This window comes from Entelurus aequoreus, linkage group LG15, assembly GCF_033978785.1.
Source record: "Entelurus aequoreus isolate RoL-2023_Sb linkage group LG15, RoL_Eaeq_v1.1, whole genome shotgun sequence".
Lineage (NCBI taxonomy): Eukaryota > Metazoa > Chordata > Actinopteri > Syngnathiformes > Syngnathidae > Entelurus > Entelurus aequoreus.
Window position 1 is genome coordinate 25,711,682 of NC_084745.1, and position 22,209 is coordinate 25,733,890.

At 42.8% G+C, this 22,209-nt stretch overlaps 1 protein-coding gene across 1 annotated transcript in view; it reads left to right on the forward strand.

The window, feature by feature from the left end:
* pola1 (polymerase (DNA directed), alpha 1) overlaps positions 1 to 22,209 on the forward strand; it is a 150,150-nt gene that overhangs the window by 51,765 nt on the left and 76,176 nt on the right. Inside the window, exon 27 of the mRNA XM_062021121.1 lies at positions 18,316 to 18,348. Coding sequence (XP_061877105.1) covers positions 18,316 to 18,348 — 33 coding nt within the window. The remainder of the gene's footprint in view (positions 1 to 18,315; positions 18,349 to 22,209) is intronic.

The window sequence follows — 22,209 nt, forward strand, 5'->3', positions numbered from 1 at the left end:
TGCTTACGTACAGTCATTTCTCCAGATTCTCTGAACCTTTTGATGATATTATAGACCGTAGATGGTGAAATCCCCAAATTCCTTGCAATAGCTGGTTGAGAAATGTTGTTCTTAAACAATTTTCTCATGCATTTATTCTCAAAGTGGTGACCCTCACCCTATCCTTGTTTGTGAATGACTGAGCATTTCATGGAAGCTGCTTTTATACCCAATCATGGCACCCACCTGTTCCCAATTAGCCTGTTCACCTGTGGGATGTTCCAAATAAGTGTTTGATGAGCATTCCTCAACTTTCTCAGTCTTTTTTGCCACTTGTGCCAGCTTTTTTGAAACATGTTCAGTGTTTCCCCCAGAAAATTTGTTAATTAAGGTGGTGGTGTCTCTCCAGGGGCAAGGGGGTGGGTGGGTGTAAGGAACAGCGTAACTCGGCCTGTCGCCATCAGGTCTCCATCTCATCGCTGCTACCACAGCCTGGGGGGCTAATAGACTACAAACTGTGGTGACGTAGGCCGGCTTCGCCGCATGAGGAAGCCTACAATTTTTGGTTGTGTTTTCCGCTCCATATGCTGAATGCCGATATACGATATATATCTCAATATTTTTTCCGTACAGTAAAAACTACACAAAACAGTCCTAGTTACCTGAGATACTAAGTATGTTATTATTATGACTTTGCAAGTCAATATTTTGACTTACTAATTTACTAAATCAAAATAATGACTTACAAAGTCAAAATAATGACTTACTGTAAGTAAGCGTTTGCAATAAGCGTTTGAAAAAAAGAGTTAAAAGTGGGGCCACATGCTGACATACAGAGGTGGGTAGTAACGCGCTACATTTACTCCGTTACATCTACTTGAGTAACTGTTGGGATAAATTGTACTTCTAAGAGCAGTTTTAATGCAACATACTTTTACTTTTAGTATATTTATAGAGAAGAAACGCTACTTTTACTCCGCTCCATTTATCTACATTCAGCTCGCTACTCGCTACTGATTTTTATCGATTTGTTAATGCACGCTTTGTTTGTTTTGGTTTGTCAGACAGACCTTCAAAGTAGGATCCATCTCATGCCTGCGTTTCACCAAACAAATACAGTCACTGGTGACGTTTGACTCCGTTCCACCAATCAAATGCAGTCACTGGTGACGTTTGACTCCTTTTCAACAATCAAACAGAGTCAGGCGGTCACATGACCGTCACACGTGGACCCCGACTTAAACAAGTTGAAAAACTTATTCGGGTGTTACCATTTAGTGGTCAATTGTACGGAATATGTACTGTACTGTGCAATCTACTAATACAAGTTTCAATCAAAAGTGTGAAGGAAAAAATAAACTTTTTATTTCAACTGTACCTCCCGTCAAAAGCCTAAAGACTGACCGCACAGTTCCTGTCTTCACAATAAAAGTGCCGCTCCATCGCGCCTGCGCTAACAAAATAAGAGTCTCCGAAAGCCAGCGCAAACAAGCTAGCAAGCTACGGAATGTATTTCTTGTAAAGTGTATAAAAACAAATATGGAAGCTGGACAAATAAGATGCCAAAAACCAACCACTTTCATGTGGTATTAGACAGAAAGGAGGAACTTTTTTTCTCCATTTGAAAACGTGGACGTTATCAGCACTGCTGTCTGATTCCAATCAATGCAAGTCATCAGAATCAGGTAATACACCAACTTATATTCTAGTCTTCATGAAAGAAAGGAATCTATATGTTAAACATGCATGTATATTCATTGAAACACCTTTAACATGTGAACAAAAACGGCAAAATAAATAAATATAAATTATATACTGTATATATAAATGTATGTGTATATATATATATATATATATATATGATATGTATGTATATGTACATATGAGGTAGATCACCTCGACTTGGTCAATTAAAAAGTAGCTCGCCTGCTGAAAAAGTGTTGGCACCCCTGGCTTACATGAACTCAACGTCAAATTTGAGGAAGCACATCGCGGTAAGTAACGTTAGTAGATATTTTGGCTGTCACCGTAGGCTGATGTTAGCTTCCCTGCTATGAATCACTGTCAAATGTGCATCGTGTGGGGACATTTATTAACGCACTGCAGCCTCATAGACAGACAGAGATACACACACACGCACACACACTCACGCATGCATACAAACACCAATCAGAAGTGCAGTGTGTTCTCAGGTGCAGCCCACACCTATCAGTTTATGGTTTGCGTAAAAGCGAACTTGTTATTTTCCTTTGTAATCTATGCCTACTGAGCCTATGGTGCTGTTAAGTTATTGTGGCTCAATTTGCCTTAATGTTTTTTATGTTAATGTATTATTATTTAATATATATTATTGTTTTAGTTGCTTAAGAGATATTCTTGGCTCTGAATTTGCTCATTGCTATTTTTATGTTTTTGTGCATTATTTGTTGCCGTCATCATTAAACAAACAGGTTACTCATCAGTTACTCAGTACTTGAGTAGTTTTTTCACAACATACTCTTTACTTTTACTCAAGTAAATATTTGGGTGACTACTCCTTACTTTTACTTGAGTAATAAATCTCTAAAGTAACAGTAATCTTACTTGAGTACAGTTTCTGGATACTCTACCCACCTCTGAGTTCAACTCATCATGCTTAATTTATTACAGCATTTGGGAAGCCTGTAGTTGATTTTTATTATGTAAATGTTATATTTTTATCAACATGTGATAGCAGGGACCCTGCCATTCAAAACTAGGCTGCTACATTACTAATGATTAATGTAGCTATAGCTGAATTTTTTTTACAATAGCAACAGGAGAGACTATTCATCCCTGAACACCATGGAGTTCATGTAGGCTTTATGATGCAGTTACATTATTATATCAACTATCAGAGACAGCTTCAGGAAACTCTTCATTTAACATAGTGTCCTTTTTTGCGGCTCCAACACAGGAAAGGGTAAAGTAAAATAACTTAGTTGTTAACTGTAGGTCAATAATGCTTGTCTTTCTCTCAGACAGACAGGGCTTTGCTGTCCGTAACACACACACACACGCACGCACACACACACACACACACACCGCAAAATGAGCTAACGTTACGCTAAAAGCTAATTTGCCTTCACCTCAAGGACTGCGAGCGAGCTGAGCTGCCGCTTATGTTTCTAGAACGTCAACGGGCTCATAGTGATGTTACTAGTAGTTGACTGGGAGGTGTTTATAAGTCCGCTGCCTTATGCTCACCTGCTAAACACCTTTCTGCTAACCCCACTGCAGGAGCACTGACTCCATGCGCTCTGAATACGCACTGCTGATTGGCTGTTACATGTGCTCTGAATACGCACTGCTGATTGGTTGTTACATGCGCTCTAAATACGCACAGCTGATTGGCTGTTACCGCTCTGCGTGTAACCAATCAGATGGTTCTGTGGCCGCCTTAACGACAAAGCGCTGCGGGAAACCCTGAGCCTATTTCTATTCATTTGTCCATCAGTAAAATATAAAATGTTTTAGTACACGCAAACCTTAAGTAAATCGGGCCTTTTGTCGTGCTCGAGCACAGTCCACCAACTCATCACGTCCTTGTCCACCTTGTTGTTCTTATTACTAAAAAGCAGAGGTGGACGTAACCCACTAATGTGCAGTATTAGTCACTCTTTTTTTGAGGCTGTTTTACAATATAGCTTGATATCAGGGATGGGCGGTATATGGCTTAAAATCTATATCGTGATGTATATTGCAGTCCCCTGCGATAACAATATACATTACAATTTATTATTTGGCATATAAACGCCTTCGGGTGGGGGACGGGTCCTGACTGTGGTTTGCGCTTACGCGCCAAGCGGCAGCTCAGAGTACCTACCCTTTTTGGATTCACTCGAGGGAGTACTTGAGAGTGCTCCCCCGGGTGATTCCCTCGTTCTGCTGAGGGACTTCAACGCTCATGTTGGCAACGACAGTGAAACCTGGAGAGGCGTGATTGGGAAGAATGGCCGCCCGGATCTGAACCCGAGCTGTGTTTTGTTATTGGACTTTTGTGCCCGTCACAAATTGTCCATGACGAACCCCATGTTCAAACATAAGGGTGTCCATATGTGCACTTGGCACCAGGACACCCTAGGCTGCAGTTCCATGATTGACTTTGTAGTTGTGTCATCGGATTTGCGACCTCATGTTTTGGACACTCGGATGAAGAGAGGGGCGGAGCTTTCTACCGATCACCACCTGGTTGTGAGTTTGCTGCGATGGTGGGGGAGGATGCCGGACAGACCTGGCAGGCCCAAACGCATTGTGAGGGTTTGCTGGGAACGTCTGGCAGAGTCTCCTGTCAGAGAGAGTTTCAATTCCCACCTCCGGAAGAACTTTGAACATGTCACGAGGGAGGTGCTGGACATTGAGTCCGAATGGACCATGTTCCGCACCTCTATTGTCGAGGCGGCTGATTGGAGCTGTGGCCGCAAGGTAGTTGGTGCCTGTCGTGGCGGTAATCCTAGAACCCGTTGGTGGACACCGGCGGTGAGGGATGCCGTCAAGCTGAAGAAGGAGTCCTATCGGGTTCTTTTGGCTCATAGGACTCCTGAGGCAGCGGACAAGTACCGACAGGCCAAGCGGTGTGCGACTTCAGCGGTCGCGGAGGCAAAAACTCGGACGTGGGAGGAGTTCGGTGAACCCATGGAAAACGACTTCCGAACGGCTTCGAAGCGATTCTGGACCACCATCCACCGGCTCAGGAAGGGGAAGCAGTGCACTATCAACACCGTGTATGGTGAGGATGGTGTTCTGCTGACCTCGACTGCGGATGTTGTGGATCGGTGGAGGGAATACTTCGAAGACCTCCTCAATCCCACCAACACGTCTTCCTATGAGGAAGCAATGCCAGGGGAATCTGTGGTGGGCTCTCTTATTTCTGGGGCTGAGGTTGCTGAGGTCGTTAAAAAGCTCCTCTGTGGCAAGGCCCCGGGGGTGGATGAGATCCGCCCGGAGATCCTTAAGGCTCTGGATGCTGTGGGGCTGTCTTGGTTGACAAGATTTTGCAGCATCGCATGGACATCGGGGGCGGTACCTCTGGATTGGCAGACCGGGGTGGTGGTTCCTCTCTTTTAGAAGGGGAACCGGAGGGTGTGTTCTAACTATCGTGGGATCACACTCCTCAGCCTTCCCGGTAAGGTCTATTCAGGTGTACTGGAGAGGAGGCTACGCCGGATAGTCGAACCTCGGATTCAGGAGGAACAGTGTGGTTTTCGTCCTGGTCGTGAAACTGTGGACCAGCTCTATACTCTCGACAGGGTCCTTGAGGGTGCATGGGAGTTTGCCCAACCAGTCTACATGTGTTTTGTGGACTTGGAGAAGGCATTCGACCGTGTCCCTCGGGAAGTCCTGTGGGGAGTGCTCAGAGAGTATGGGGTATCGGACTGTCTGATGGTGGCGGTCCGCTCCCTGTATGATCAGTGTCAGAGCTTGGTCCGCATTGCTGGCAGTAAGTCGGACCCGTTTCCAGTGAGGGTTGGACTCCGCCAAGGCTGCCCTTTGTCACCGATTCTGTTCATAACTTTTATGGACGGAATTTCTAGGTGCAGTCAAGGCGTTGAGGGGATCTGGTTTGGTGGCTGCAGGATTAGGTCTCTGCTTTTTGCAGATGATGTGGTCCTGATGGCTTCATCTGGCCATGATCTTCAGCTCTAACTGGATCGGTTCGCAGCTGAGTGTGAAGCGACTGGGATGAGAATCAGCACCTCCAAGTCTGAGTCCATGGTTCTTGCCCGGAAAAGGGTGGAGTGCCATCTCCGGGTTGCGGAGGAGACCCTGCCCCAAGTGGAGGAGTTCAAGTACCTCGGAGTCTTGTTCACGAGTGAGGGAAAAGTGGATCGTGAGATCGTCAGGCGGATCGGTGCGGCGTCTTCAGTAATGCGGACGCTGTATCGATCCGTTGTGGTGAAGAAGGAGCTGAGCCGGAAGGCAAAGCTCTCAATTTACCGGTCGATCTACGTTCCCATCTCACCTATGGTCATGAGCTTTGGGTTATGACCGAAAGAACAAGATCACGGGTACAAGCGGCCGAAATGAGTTTCCTCCGCCGGGTGAGAAGCTCTGCCATCCGGGGGGAGCTCAAAGTAAAGCCGCTGCCCCTCCACATCGAGAGGAGCCAGATGATGATGGGTTCTACATGTAAAGCGACTTTGGGTACTTAGAAAAGCGCTATATAAATCCCAGGTATTATTATTATTAGATGAGGTGGTTCGGGCATCTGGTCAGGATGCCACCCGAACGCCTCCCTAGGGAGGTGTTTAGGGCACGTCCGACCGGTAGGAGGCCACAGGGAAAACCCAGGACACGTTGGGAAGACTATGTCTCCCGGCTGGCCTGGGAACGCCTCGGGATCCCCCGGGAGGAGCTGGACGAAGTGGCTGTGGAGAGGGAAGTCTGGGCTTCCCTGCTTAGGCTGCTGCCCCCGCGACCCGACCTCGGATAAGCGGAAGAAGATGGATGGATGGCATATAAATGATGATGGAACCATTTCAAAACGAATACAACGGCTTCCTAATTTTGCTGCGGATTTTTGTGGTAACATATTGCATAATTTCCGGTTGTATTATTTTGTTAAACTATTTATCTACCTACCGGGCTGATTTACTGTTAATAGCTGGTTACTTTCTGTTGTAACATGGTTCTATATACACTTATGTTAAAATGTAATAAAACTTACCATTGAGTTACGTTACATTAGTTTTGGGAGGTACTACAGATTTGGGTATTGATCCAATACGAAGTAGTCATGGGGCAGTATTGGCCATATCATTGTTGATATTGATACTTAACATTTTCAAGATCATTAAATGATTGCATTTTTGATCACAATTATAGTCAGACAAAAACACAGCATGGTTGTCTAACTATTTCATTTAAATATTTGAATTATTTCCACTATTAAACCCTTTGGTTTTTACACTTAAGGTCCTCCTGTTTCCAGGGATGTATTTGCTAAGTTTGTAAACAATAACAAAAACAACAAAAGATTTGTTTGATAGTAAAAATATTGATCTAACCGCTGTAGTATCGACCATATAATAATATTATACTCGGTATCGTTACTGTTGATATTTGTATCCATCCGCCCACCTTTGGTGACGTTTGAGTTCGAGCTTGCAGTGAGCATATCGTCCTACGGCGTGTAGTGTAGCATGTTTAGCTTTTCCTCGTCCTCCAGGGATGATACATGTAAGAAACTTAGTTTATTTGCTGCCATGAAGCCAAGGATTACTGACTCACACTGTCGAGGGACGTTTGTGACTAGCTCAGACCCTACAGTGCTTTGAAGACGTGTTTATTTGCTTGTTGCGTTCAAATTTGGGGGACACAGCTAGAATGTATCGTCAACATGCATTATTACGATATAACGATAGTATTAGAACGGTGGTTCTTAACCTTGTTGGAGGTACCGAACCCCAGCAGTTTCATATGCGCATTCACCGAACCCTTCTTTAGTGAAAAATAAAATGTTTTTTCTTAATTTAAAGATGTAATTATATTAAAGAAATACTAACAAATATTTTTTAAATATATAAATATATTTTACAAACAGAAAGCTACAGGAATGTACACATGATCCCATGTTTACATCTCATTGTGCAACATGTGAATGTTTTAGTGGGACCTAAATGCGATATCTGAATTATTTCCAAAGCAGGACCTCCCCACCTAGTACACAGCTCATGAAAAACAATATTTTGCGTTATTGTCTTTGTAAGTGGGCCAAAACACTTATATTACAAAATAATCTCATGGAAATTACTGCTGTCATTTGATTATAATAATAAAACAATTAACTTGTTATTTAGTCAGGTTTGGGACTGGTGTGCTGCTGGTGTGACCACAGTGCATGTGCACGTCTGACGTCGCTCACATGTGCTCCACTGAATGCTCAAGGAGTTTTTGCGTTTGCTCAAGCATATGGAAAATTAGAGGGAACATTGTTTGGGGGTATCCATAATACGCCGATAGAGAGGTTTTTATTTACACAATGCGGTGGAGGAAAAATCAGTATCTCAGAAAATTTGAATATTACTTATGACCAATAAAAAAAATACATTTTTGAAATGTTGGCCAACATAAAAGTATGAACTAGACGATCGGGATACCATGGCCCTTAAACCAAGTACTTGTAGATTTGGCACTACGTGCAGGTGCCAAGTCCTGTTGGAAAATTAAATCTGCATCTCTATAAAGTTGATCTTTAGCAGGAAGCATAAAGTGCTCTAAAACTTCCTGGTTGATGGCTGCAGTGACCTTATAAAAAACAGTGGACCAAACCATCACTGACTGTGGGAACTTCAGTGATGGTTTGGGGTGCCATGTTATCTGCTGGTGTTAGTCCACTGTGTTTTCTGAGGTCCTAGGTCACTGAGAGTAACTGATTGACTGTGGAAAATGTACAGGGGCGGCATGGCGTAGGGTAGAGCGGCCGTGCCAGAAACCCGAGGGTTGCAGGTTTGCTCCCCGCCTCTTACCATCCAAATTGCTGCCGTTGTGTCCTTGGGCAGTACACTTCACCTTTGCCCCCGGTGCCGCTCACACTGGTGAATTAATGATGAATGATAGGTGGTGGTCAGAGGGGCTGTAGGCGCAAACTGGCAGCCACGCTTCCGTCAGTCTACCCCAGGGGTGAATGAATGATGGTTTCTCACTTCTCTGTGAAGCGCTTTGAGTGTCTAGAAAAGTGTTATATAAATCTGATCCATTATTATTGTTACAGTAAAATTTCCACAGTCAGTGATAGTTTGGGGTGCCAGGTGCCATTTCATCTGCTGGTGTCGGTCCACTGAGTTTTCTGAGGTCAACAGTCACTACATTTGATGCTTCCCGCAGCTGACCAACTTTATGGAGATGCAGATTTAATTTTCATAAAAGGACTTGGCACCTGCACACCGTGCCAAAACTACCAGTACCTACTTTAAGGACCATGGTATTTCTGTCCTTAATTGGCCAGCAAACTCACCTGATCTTAACCTCGAAGAAAATCTATTGGGTATTGTCAAGAGGAAAATGCGATACGCCAGACCCAACAATGCAGAAGAGCTGAAGGCCACTAACAAAGCAACTTGGGCTCTCATAACACCTGAGGAGTGCCACAGACTGATCGACTTCATGCCACACTGTATTGCTGCAGTAATGGGCCTGATTTACCAAAGGTTTGCGTGCACAAAAACACGTGCAAACCTGATAGCACACGCAAAGCTGATCTACTAAAGGCGTGCAAAGTGTATTCCATCCCATTCATTGTCTACCGCTTGTCCCTTTTAGGATCGCGGGGGCATTCGGGCGGTAGGTGGGGTACACCCTGGACAAGTCGCCACCTCATTGCAGGTCCAACACAGATAGACAGACAACAGTCACACTCACATTCACACACTAGGGCCAATTTAGTGTTGCCAATTAACCTATCCCCAGGTTTGTGTTTTTGGGTGTGGGAGGAAGCTGGAGTGCCCGGAGGGAACCCACGCAGTCACGGAGAGAACATGCACACACAGAAAGACCCAGGGGATCAAACCCAGGACCTTCGTATTGTGAGGCACATGCACTAACCCCTGTGCGTCTGTTAAAGAGCAGAATAAGGCGTGCAATCCAGTTTGCGTGTCTGTGTTCATTAATATGCAGAATATGTGCTGATCATCAAAACGCCCACACTACTGTGAGGAGAAGATGAAAATATAATTACACAGCATGCGCAATGAGATTTATCTACATTCATCACCATTTTGCGAACACTATTTGGCGTTTTATTTAGCAGAAGGATGTGAAAACTGACAGTTCCACACATAGCTGCAGGATCGGTGCTCGCGAAAATAAATGAACACTTGAAATATATCAGTCTGTGTGTAATGAATGTATATAATTTACAAGTTTCACTTTTTGAACGAAATTACTGAAATAAACGATTTGGTCATATTTAAGTTTATTGAGCACCACCTGTTTTAACAGTGTGCTTAACAATTTTTTTTAAACCTGATACTTCTGCAAAGGATGGGGTGGAGGTTTTCATTTCGCATATCGGGATGACAAAGAAGTGTGTTAAATTAGAATCATCATAGGTCCCCACCATCCCCTTTAAATTTAACGTTAGTTTGATAAGCTACGTTAGTTAGCATTCATTTTAGCAAAGGTCATGCTTGTAGTTTAAAGTTTGACCCATTTGACATGCCAATAAATTAGCTAAAGACTTTTCCTGCGCAGACGTGGTCCCTGGAGAACTGGAAGAGGTCTCTTAATTTTTGCCCTTTAGCTTTCTAACAGCTTGCTAAAAAACACATATTTAAATATCTTACCTTTCTTTGTAGTTTTTTTTTAGTGACTGACAAAGTTGGATGTTGTGGTGGCATTGTCAGTGATTTTTGATCTGCAAAACGTGCACATCGTCGTTCTCTTCTTCATACCATGGTAATCTTTGAACCCAAATTGAAAGATTTGTGGTCATGCCACCTTAATGACAGCTGCTCCTGTTTTTACCTGTTGACCGCTGTTTGTATGATTGTTTACGTTGTGTTTACCACGCACCTGTTTCTGTAGAAGCAGGTTTGTGGTTATGTCAGAATTGAACTGCCATTTAACTTTTTCAAACTTTGCATAGGAACAAATACAATTGGTGTGACTCTGCAACAAAATGCACCCATATTTATTATTTCCAATGTATTCATTATCATAGGGGATCCACTGTAATGCAGTGTTGTATTATGAAGTGATTATTTCACACGTAAGTAACGTAGTTTTTTTTGTGTGTGTCAGAAATCCTTTAGTGATTACCGTATAGATCAGAATTTTCTCCGCTCAGTCTCTTCGAATGAATCATTATTTGGTGCTGGTGGACCTAATGAAGTGACAGCTGAAGGTCTTCTCTGTGCCCACATTTCTTTTGATTCATGATTCATAGTCACGATGAGCACGCGCAGCACCAGTTACACAAATTCCAGCATCATGGTCAAACGACTTGTCTTACACATAGCCCATTCCTCGGAGCTGCCGGCCTCGTTGGAAGTAACAGCGTATGGAAAATGTGTCTAAATGAGTCTGCACATCATTTATATCAACGCATTCGCACCTCTCTGGGCTCACGTCGCTGCTGGCCCTGACTTTCCCAACATCTCAACATTTATCACCTGCGTGGCCTTATCTTCTCTTCATTAGTCTTTCAATGTGCTTCTAGTTTTGCTTTTTTGTGTTCTCCGGCTAACTTTATTACATCGTGATCGGCTTGGTGAGACAGTTGTGTTAGCAAAGATTTGCCATATGCATTGTTAGAAGAATATACAGCGTTACTCCGTGTTAAATTGCTACTTTTTTTTTATCAGCACACACTCTACATTGTCCCAAGGTACAATATGAAACCCAAATGTTCAAATCTGTTTTTGAATACGATTCTCACTTAATACATGCATTAAGTATTCTATTTTTCTAAGTATTCAATTATCTGTTTCTATTAACCGATGATATTTATGGCTTACTCTATTTATATCCTATTCTATTTACATTATCTACATAGTATTGTTATTGTAGTACTAGTTGGGCTATATCTGGGACCTCAGTTACAACATTTTGTGCAGTTTCGTCTGTGCTGGTATGATGAAGTTCATCGAATCCTTGAATTTATGCCTTTAGTTTTTTAGGTACTTGCAGTATATGGGGCAGTCCTGAAAACTAGCGCTACCTTGAGCGTAGGCCTGGCAATATGGCCTGAAAATAAAATCTCGGGTTTCTTCACAGAAAATGTGATTTATGAATTTTAAAATGTTTTCCCCTACTTTTTAAAGAACCCATTGAATACAAATGGCACAGATAATTCCAAACAAGTTTTTCTTTTATCTGATCAAAAACTTGTAGTTTGAAATGACACTGCATATAAACACTGCTTTCTACTCTTGTCGAAATTCTAATTTGTGTAATGTTGTTCTTTTTAGACCAGATATAAATTGTACCTTTTATGTAATGAATGTCAGATAATTAATTTAAGAGCTTCCCTTGGGAAGCAATACCTCTGTTAACTAAAATGTAGCATTACACATTGCATGCAAATAAACAATAATCTCCAACATTGAGATCAATAAGGAGGACTATAGTTTGTTTCAGTAAGTGGATAAAGTAAACGCAGCCTTATTCATTCACGTGTCTTGGTGGTGTGCAGAGCGACTGCTTTAGTGATCTGTGTGCACTGTGCTTCTTTTTCATTATACATACTGTACCTTGTGTAAATGATTCCACCATAGTAAGTTGATTTTTTTTTTAACCCGTAGTTTGTTGTTGCGGCCTTGTAAAGAGTTGCATTTCCCGCTCTCGGTTGGAGGCTTTGTTTTCAGATGCTGGAATAAGTTTGTTATCCTGCTGCCTTTTTGAGACAAACTTTGAAGCATGCAGTCATTTGTTCCACGCCTGTTGCTGCAAAACCAAAGTACTGACAACACTTTTCTTTTCTTTCAAACAAACTTCTCGCTCTCATTAGCATTAGTCATGTTTTGCTATGTGTGCTGCTAAGTAAATGAGGGGACGGTGCAAGCAACGGAAGCTCCTGAGGGGAAAAAAGTATGACAGGCAGAGGAGGAAAAAAAAATAATTTTTTTTTTAAATAGTCCACAACAAAAAACTTCGCCCCTCTTTTTAACTTTATACAACCCTTATCTTATTAAAAATAGATGGTGCAGGTAAAAAACAAATAAAAAAATACTTCCATTATTAATCCCATAATAAGGAAATTCGTGTTTATGTGCACCAAAGCAGACAGCAGCAGCACAAAGTCAAATTCAAAGGAAGGTGTACCCAAGGAAGTGACTTCTCAGTGTATGTCAAAATGATAAATATAATTTTCCTTTTTGGCTCAGTTTACACTGGAAAGTAAAGTCACTCCTGATTTTCACCTCTTTTTAATACCAACATATAAATAAACCATCTCAAAGAAATAATAATATTGTTGCCGTGGACTTACTCTTCCTCCTATTGCAGGTAATATTAATCTGATGGCCGCTGTCAGCATTTTTCCATGTCAAATAGGGAGTGCACCTTTAATGTACCATTCAATATTCAGGACATTTTGTATGGTCAATACTTTCACTTAAAGGGGAACTGCACTTTTTTGGGAATTTTGCTTAACATTCACAATCATTATGAGAGACATGGAGATGGGTGTTATGTTTCTATGCATTTTAAATATTAAATGAATGCAATCAATACTCTGCTTACAATGGAGCTTATAGGAGCCACTCAATTCTGCCTAAAAGCCCTTCAAAAACATCCAAACAACTCCATTGGGGTTTTGTACACATAATGTAAGTATATATGTAATGTAGTAACATGCACATTTATAATAACATTTAATATCTACGTATTTTCATTATTTTAAAGGCCTACTGAAACGAAATAGTTTTATTTAAACGGGGATAGCAGATCCATTCTATGTGTCATACTTGATCATTTCGCGATATTGCCATATTTTTGCTGAAAGGATTTAGTAGAGAACATCGACGATAAAGTTGCAACTTTTGGTCGCTGATAAAAAAAGCCTTGCCTGTACCGGAAGTAGCGTGACGTCAACAGTTGAAAGGCTCCTCACATTTTCCTATTTTTTTCAATGCAGATAGAGCGATTCGGACCATTACCCCATTAATTTGAGCGAGGATGAAAGATTTGTGGATGAGGAACGTTAGAGTGAAGGACTAGAATGCAGTGCAAGACATATCTTTTTTCGCTCTGACCGTAACTTAGGTACAAGCTGGCTCATTGGATTCCACACTCTCTCCTTTTTCTATTGTGGATCACGGATTTGTATTTCAAACCACCTCGGATACTATATCCTCTTGAAAATGAGATCGAGAACGCGAAATGGACATTCACAGTGACTTTTATCTCCACGACAATACATCGGCAAAGCTCTTTAGCTACTGAGCTAACGTGATAGCATCGGGCTCAAATGCAGATAGAAACAAAATAAATAAATCCCTGACTGGAAGGATAGACAGAAGATCAACAATACTATTAAACCATGGACATGTAACTACACGGTTAATGCTTTCCAGCCTGGCGAAGGTTAACAATGCTGTTGCTAACGACGCCATTGAAGCTAACTTAGCAACCGGACCTCACAGAGCTATGCTAAAAATATTAGCTATCCACCTATGCCAGCCAGCCCTCATCTGCTCATCAACACCCGTGCTCAACTGCGTTCCAGCGATCGACGGTGGGACGAAGGACTTTACCCGATCACAGATGCGGTCGGCGAGACGGAGGAAGTTAAGGTGAGTTTGGCGGCTAGCGTGTCTGCTATCCATCTCTGTCCTCTGGTTGTGTTGCTGTTGTCCGCCGCTAATACACCGATCCCACCTACAACTTTCTTCTTTGCAGTCTCCATTATTCATTAAACAAATTGCAAAAGATTCACCAACACAGATGTCCAGAATACTGTGGAATTTTTAGATGAAAACAGAGTTTTTTGTATAGGATTCAATGTGTCCGCATACTTCCCGTTTCAACGATTGACGTCACGCGCATACGTCATCATACATAGACATTTTCAACCGGAAGTTTAGCGTGAAAAATTTAAAAATGCACTTTATAAGTTAACTCGACCGTATTGGCATGTGTTGCAATGTTAAGATTTCATCATTGATATATAAACTATCAGACGGCGTGGTCGGTAGTAGTGGGTTTCAGTAGGCCTTTAAGCATTAATTTCAAATGCATCATAACGCTTGCTTTTATTTTTTTTATTACTCACTGCAGACTTTATGAGAGCCAACAAACATAATAAAACATAACTTACAGTACAATGTCTGCTGTCATCAGAATGCTGACTGCTAGGATGTTCATATATTCCCATTTAGATGAAGAATGTCTCATAATCCTTACGAAGGAACGGGATGGGGGTGACCAAGCGTCTTTTTGTGTCGTTCTTGCCATTTTCGGGTCCTAAAAAGCTGTCAGTGTCCCAACTTGTCGGAGTACATCTTCAACCATCTACTTTCCAGGTGATATGCATGATTTATGATCGACAAACTTCCAGGGAGCAAGGAAGCGAGGAAACACCTCGCCAGTCGATCATGTCGAAATTGTACTCAAGCTTGTGATCACGGCGCCACTATTAATAGTTCATTGGTCCTAGCGCTTATAGTAACAACATCACTGATACTTTAAGTCACAAAATGTAAACGGAGTAGTGTTGGTGCTTTTTGAATAGGTATTTATTGGATTTTATGGGCGGAATAGAGGACCTCCCATTGGCTCCGTTGTAAGCAGACTTTTATTAACGTATATTTAATATTTAGAACTTTTTTTTTTTTTTATTCATCCGTCATGTCTTTTCGTAATGATTGTGAACAATAGGAAAAATTCCACAAAAAGTACAGTCCCCATTTAATTTTTGATTTAAGTGGGGGTTTTTTGTGTTTTTTTTAAAATTCATTGTGGGTGTTGCTAGTATAGAAATGTTTGTGAAAGTTACCTCGCATTTGCTTAAAGGCCTACTGAAATGACATTTTTTTATTTAAACGGGAATAGCAGATCCATTCTATGTGTCATACTTGATCATTTCGCGATATTGCCATATTTTTGCTGAAAGGATTTAGTAGAGAAAATCGACGATAAAGTTCGCAACTTTTGCTCGCTGATAAAAAAAAGCCTTGCCTGTATCGGAAGTAGCGTGACGTCACAGGAGCTAGTATTCCTCACAATTCCCCATTGTTTACAATGGAGCGAGAGAGATTCGGACCGAGAAAGTGACGATTACCCCATTAATTTGAGCGAGGATGAAAGATTCGTAGATGAGGAACGTTACAGTGAAGGACTTGAGAGGCAGTGATGGACGTATCTTTTTTCGCTCTGACCGTAACTTAGGTACAAGCTGGCTCATTGGATTCCACACTCTCTCCTTTTTCTATTGTAGATCACAGATTTGTATTTTAAACCACCTCAGATACTATATCCTCTTGAAAATGAGAGTCGAGAACGCGAAATGGACATTCACAGTGACTGAACATGTAAATACACGATTAATAATATTCAGCTTTGCGAAGCTAAAAAAATAGAAGCTAACCTAGCAATGTAGCCAACGTGATAGCATAGCAGTCTCAAATGCAGATAGAAACTAAATTAAAAAAAACCCTGACTGGATGGATAGACAGAAGATCAAAAATACTATTAAACCATGAACATGTAAATACACGATTAATAATATTCAGCTTTGCGAAGCTAAAAAAATAGAAGCTAACCTAGCAACGTAGCCAACGTGATAGCATCAGTCTCAAATGCAGATAGAAACTAAATAAAAAAAAACCCTGACTGGATGGATAGACAGAAGATCAAAAATACTATTAAACCATGAACATGTAAATACACGATTAATAATATTCAGCTTTTCGAAGCTAAAAAAAATAGAAGCTAACCTAGCTACGTAGCCAACGTGATAGCATAGCAGTCTCAAATGCAGATAGAAACTAAATTTAAAAAAAACCCTGACTGGTTGGATAGACAGAAGATCAAAAATACTATTAAACCATGTACATGTAACTACACAGTTAAAAATTCTCAGCCTGGTAAGGCTTAACGATGCTGTTGCTAACGACGCTAAGGCTAATTTAGCAACTTAGCAACCGGACCTCACAGAACTATGTACTCTCTCCTTTTTCTATTGTGGATCACGGATTTGTATTTTAAACCACCTCGGATACTATATCCTCTTGAAAATGAGAGTCGAGCACGCGAAATGGACATTTAAAGTGACTTTTATCTCCAAGACAATACATCGGTGACACACTTAGCTACTGAGCTAACGTGATAGCATCGTTCTCAAATGAAGATAGAAACAAAATAAATAAACCCCTGACTGGAAGGATAGACAGAAGACCAACAATACTATTAAACCATGTACATGTAACCACACGGTTAAACATTCTCAGCCTGGGAAGGCTTAAAAATGCTGTTGCTAACGACGCTAAGGCTAATTTAGCAACTTAGCAACCGGACCCCACAGAACTATGATAAAACATTAGCGCTCCACCTACGCCAGCCAGCCCTCATCTTCCCATCAACAGCCGTGCTCACCTGCATTCCAGTGATCAACGGCGCGACGAAGTACATCATCCGTGGGTTTGGCGGCAAGCATCGGCTAGGTGTAGTAAGTAGTCCTTGTTGTGTTGCTGTAAGTATTGTACTTAGCCGCTAAGACACAGATCGATCCCACCTACAACGTTCTTCTTTGCAGCCTCCATTGTTCATTAAACAAATTGCAAAAGATTCACCAACACAGATGTCCAGAATACTGTGGAATTTTGTCGAAGAAAACAAGAGGCTTTTCTATCGGGTTCGATGGGGTCCAACCACTTCCGTTGCTTTTGTGACGTCACGCGCATAAATCATATCCAAAGGAGTTTTTCAACCGGAAGTGTGGCGGGAATTTTGAAATTGCACTTTATAAGTTAACCCCGGCCGTATTGGCATGTGTTGCAATGTTAAGATTTCATCATTGATATATAAACTATCAGACTGTGTGGTTGGTAGTAGTGGGTTTCAGTAGGCCTTTAAACTGTTTAGCGGGGCATTGAGTCTGCAGTAATTCCTCAGTGTGTAAGTGTGTGTTTGTGACGAGACCTTGACCTTGCCTCGTGGCCCCTAATAGAGGAGGCTGTTCTGTGAATGACTCAAACACCCGACAGTGGCACGTATCACCTCATAAAGCTTGGTTAAGTCCCACTTTGGTTTCAGGGAGTAGATCAACCCCCCCAAGCTCCATTTGCCTTTCCCATGCCTTTTTGCTCAACCCTGCCTCTTTCTTTCTCTGAAATAGACCAACCCCGGCCCCCGTCCTTGTCCCCCACACGCCGCACACTCTCAGTGGTGTTGGCGCATATGCAGCCGTCGCTGATTGAAGTGCAGATTGCCAATGACAGATCACACCGAGTGGTGTCCCTCCGACTGACCCCTTCCCCCCAGGTTAAAGACCCGCAGCCCCCACCTGTTAGGATCACTCTGTTTCTTGGATACACATACACACACACACACACACACACACACAAAGTGGACAGCCAGCTTTAACAGTCTTTGTCCGTCACTCACTCTGTGGGTGATAAAGGCCATTACGAGTCATTAAGGTGTGTGTGCACGTGTTTTTCCCAGCGTGGATGTGTGTGGGTTGAAAAGATGCCTTTCACAGCACACGCTCATAATTGCCCTCTTAGCCAATTATCCCCCGTTTAAAAGAAAGTCACCTGCTCTGCTCTTGTCCACACACTCACACGCTCACAATCACACTCACACACACACTCTCATATAATAAATAACATTGATTTTCAGTTATTTCTTGTTTTAATTGTGTGTCTGCTTTTTCAGATTCTGATGCACACCAAAGACATGGTCCAAAAGGTTGGTCTACCTTACCCATTTATTTCACAGAACTAAATATTAGACACTTTCTGATCATAGGATCAGATCGTTGGACCATATTTGTCCTTTTTAACTTATCGGCGATCTTAACCGATCTTTATCGCAGCTGTGTCCCAGTGTTTTCATGTTTAAAGATTGTACTAGTGTTGTAACGATACCAATTATTTGGTACTGGTACTAAAATTATTTCGGTACTTTTCTAAATAAAGGGGACCACAAAAAAATTGCATTATTGGCTTTATTTTAACAAAAAATCTTAGGGTACATTGAACACATTTTTCTTATTGCAGTTAAGTCCTTAAATAAAATAGTAAACATACTAGACAACTTGTCTTTTAGTAGTAAGTAAGCAAACAAAGGCTCCTAATTAGTCTGCTGACATATGCAGTAACATATTGTGTCATTTATCATTGTATTATTTTGTCAAAATTATTAAGGACAAGTGGTAGAAAATTAGTTATTAATCTACTTGTTCCATCCATCCATCTTCTTCCGCTTATCCGAGGTCGGGTCGCGGGGGCAGCAGCCTAAGCAGGGAAGCCCAGACTTCCCTCTCCCCAGCCACTTCGTCCAGCTCTTCCCGGGGGATCCCGAGGCGTTCCCAGGCCAGCCGGGAGACATCGTCTTCCCAACATGTCCTGGGTCTTCTCCGTGGCCTCCTACCGGTCGGACGTGCCTAAGGAGGTGTTCGGGTGGCATCCTGACCAGATGCCCAAACCACTTCATCTGGCTCCTCTCAATGTGGAGGAGCAGCAGCTTTACTCTGAGCTCCCCCCGGATGGCAGAGCTTCTCACCCTATCTCTAAGGGAGAGCCCCGCCACCAGGAGGAGGAAACTCATTTCGGCCGCTTGTACCCGTGATCTTGTCCTTTCGGTCATAACCCAAAGCTCATGACCATAGGTTAGGATGGGAACGTAGATCGACCGGTAAATTGAGAGCTTTGCCTTCCGGCTCAGCTCCTTCTTCACCACAACGGATCAATACAGCGTCCGCATTACTGAAGACGCCGCACCGATCCGCCTGTCGATCTCACGATCCAATCTTCCCTCACTCGTGAACAAGACTCCGAGGTACTTGAACTCCTCCACTTGGGGCAGGGTCTCCTCTGCAACCCGGAGATGGCACGCCACCCTGTTCCGGGCGAGAACCATGGACTCGGACTTGGAGGTGCTGATTCTCATCCCAGTCGCTTCACACTCAGCTGCGAACCGATGCAGTGAGAGCTGATCCTGGCCAGATGAAGCCATCAGGACCACATCATCTGCAAAAAGCAGAGACCTAATCCTGAAGCCACCAAACCGGATCCCCTCGACGTCTTGACTGTGCCTAGAAATTCTGTCCATAAAAGCTATGAACAGAATTGGTGACAAAGGGCAGCCTTGGCGGAGTCCAACCCTCACTGGAAACGTGTCCGACTTACTGCCGGCAATGCGGACCAAGCTCTGACACTGATCATACAGGCAGCGGACCGCCACAATCAGACAGTCCGATACCCCATACTCTCTGAGCACTCCCCACAGGACTTCCCGAGGGACACGGTCGAATGCCTTCTCCAAGTCCACAAAGCACATGTAGACTGGTTGGGCAAACTCCCATGCACCCTCAAGGACCCTGCCGAGAGTATAGAGCTGGTCCACAGTTTCACGACCAGGACGAAAACCACACTGTTCCTCCTGAATCCGAGGTTCGACTATCCGGCGTAGCCTCCTCTCCAGTACACCTGAAGGCTGTGGAGTGTGATCCCACGATAGTTAGAACACACCCTCCGGTTCCCCTTTTTAAAGAGAGATGATCGTGGTGAAGTCCTTCGTCGCGCCGTCGATCGCTGGAACGCAGGTGAGCACGGGTCGTGATGAGCAGATGAGGGCTGGCGTAGGTGGAGAGCTAATGTTTTTAGCATAGCTCTGTCGAGGTCCCGTAGCTAAGTTAGCTTCAATGGCGTCGTTAGCAACAGCATTGCTAGGCTTCGCTAGGTTGGACAGCATTAACCGTGTGGTTACAGGTCCAGGGTTTGGTTCTGTGTCTCCTGATAGTAGAAGTAATAGGAGTATTGTTGATCTTCTGTCTATCCTTCCAGTCAGGGGCATGTTTCTTCTATTTCTATCCGCAGTTAAAGGCCTACTGAAACCCACTACTACCGACCACGCAGTCTGATAGTTTATATATCAATGATGAAATCTTAACATTGCAACACATGCCAATACGGCCGGGTTAACTTATGAAGTGCAATTTTAAATTTCCCGCCACACTTCCGGTTAAAAACGTTTTATAATGCTGACATATGCGTGTGACGTCACGAGGACAAGGGGAGTATTCGGAGCCCGGAGAATCCTATACAACAAGCTCTGTTTTCATTTCATAATTCCACAGTATTCTGGACATCTGTGTTGGTGAATCTTTTGCAATTTGTTTAATGAACAATGGAGGCTGCAAAGAAGAACGTTGTAAGTGGGATCGGTGTATTAGCGGCTGGCTGTAGCAACACAACAAGGACTACTTACTTGGATAGCAGACGCCTAGCCGATGCTAGCCGCCAAACCCACGGATGAAGTCCTTCGTCGCGCCGTCGATCGCTGGAATGCAGGTGAGCACGGCTGTTGATGAGCAGACGAGGGCTGGCTGGCGTAGGTGGAGCGCTAATGTTTTTATCATAGCTCTGTGAGGTCCGGTTGCTAAGTTAGCCTTAGCGTCGTTAGCAACAGCATGGTTAAGCTTTACCAGGCTGAGAATTATTAACCGTGTAGTTACATGTACATGGTTTAATAGTATTGTTGATCTTCTGTCTATCCTTCCAGTTAGGGATTTATGTATTTTGTTTCTATCTGCATTTGAGAACGATGCTATCACGTTAGCTCAGTAGCTAAGTGTGTCACCGATGTATTGTCGTGGAGATAAAAGTCACTGTGAATGTCCATTTCGCGTGCTCGACTCTCATTTTCAAGAGGATATAGTATCCGAGGTGGTTTAAAATACAAATCCGTGATCCACAATAGAAAAAGGAGAGAGTGTGGAATCCAGTGAGCCAGCTTGTACCTAAGTTACGGTCAGAGCGAAAAAAGATACGTCATGCACTGCCTCTAGTTCTTCACTCTAACGTTGCTCATCCACGAATCTTTCATCCTCGCTCAAATTAATGGGGTAATCGTCACTTTGTCGCTTCGAATCTCTCTCGCTCCATTGTAAACAAAGGAAAATTGTGAGGAATATTACCTCCTGTGACGTCACGCTACTTCCGGTACAGGCAAGGCTTTTTTTATCAGCGAGCAAAAGTTGCAAACTTTATCGTCGATTTTCTCTTCTAAATCCTTTCAGCAAAAATATGGCAATATCACGAAATGATCAAGTATGACACATAGAATGGATCTGCTATTCCAGTTTAAATTTAAAAAATTCATTTCAGTAGGCCTTTAAGCACGATGCTATCACGTTAGCTCCGAAGCTAAAGTGCTTCACCCATGTATTGTCGTGGAGATAAAAGTCACTGTGAATGTCCATTTCGCGTTCTCGACTCTCATTTTCAAGAGGATATAGTATCCGAGGTGGTTTAAAATACAAATCCGTGATCCACAATAGAAAAAGGACAAAGTGTGGAATACAATGAGCCCTTGTACCGGTCAGAGCGAAAAAAGATACACCCAGGCGTCTTGCACTGCACTCTAATCCTTCACTCTCACTTTCCTCATCCACGAATCTTTCATCCTCGCTCAAATTAATGGGGTAATCGTCGCTTTCTCGTTCCGAATCGCTCTCGCTGCTGGTGTAAACAATGTGCAGATGTGAGGAGCTCTTCAACCTGTGACGTCACGCTAATTCCGGTACAGGCAAGGCTTTTTTATCAG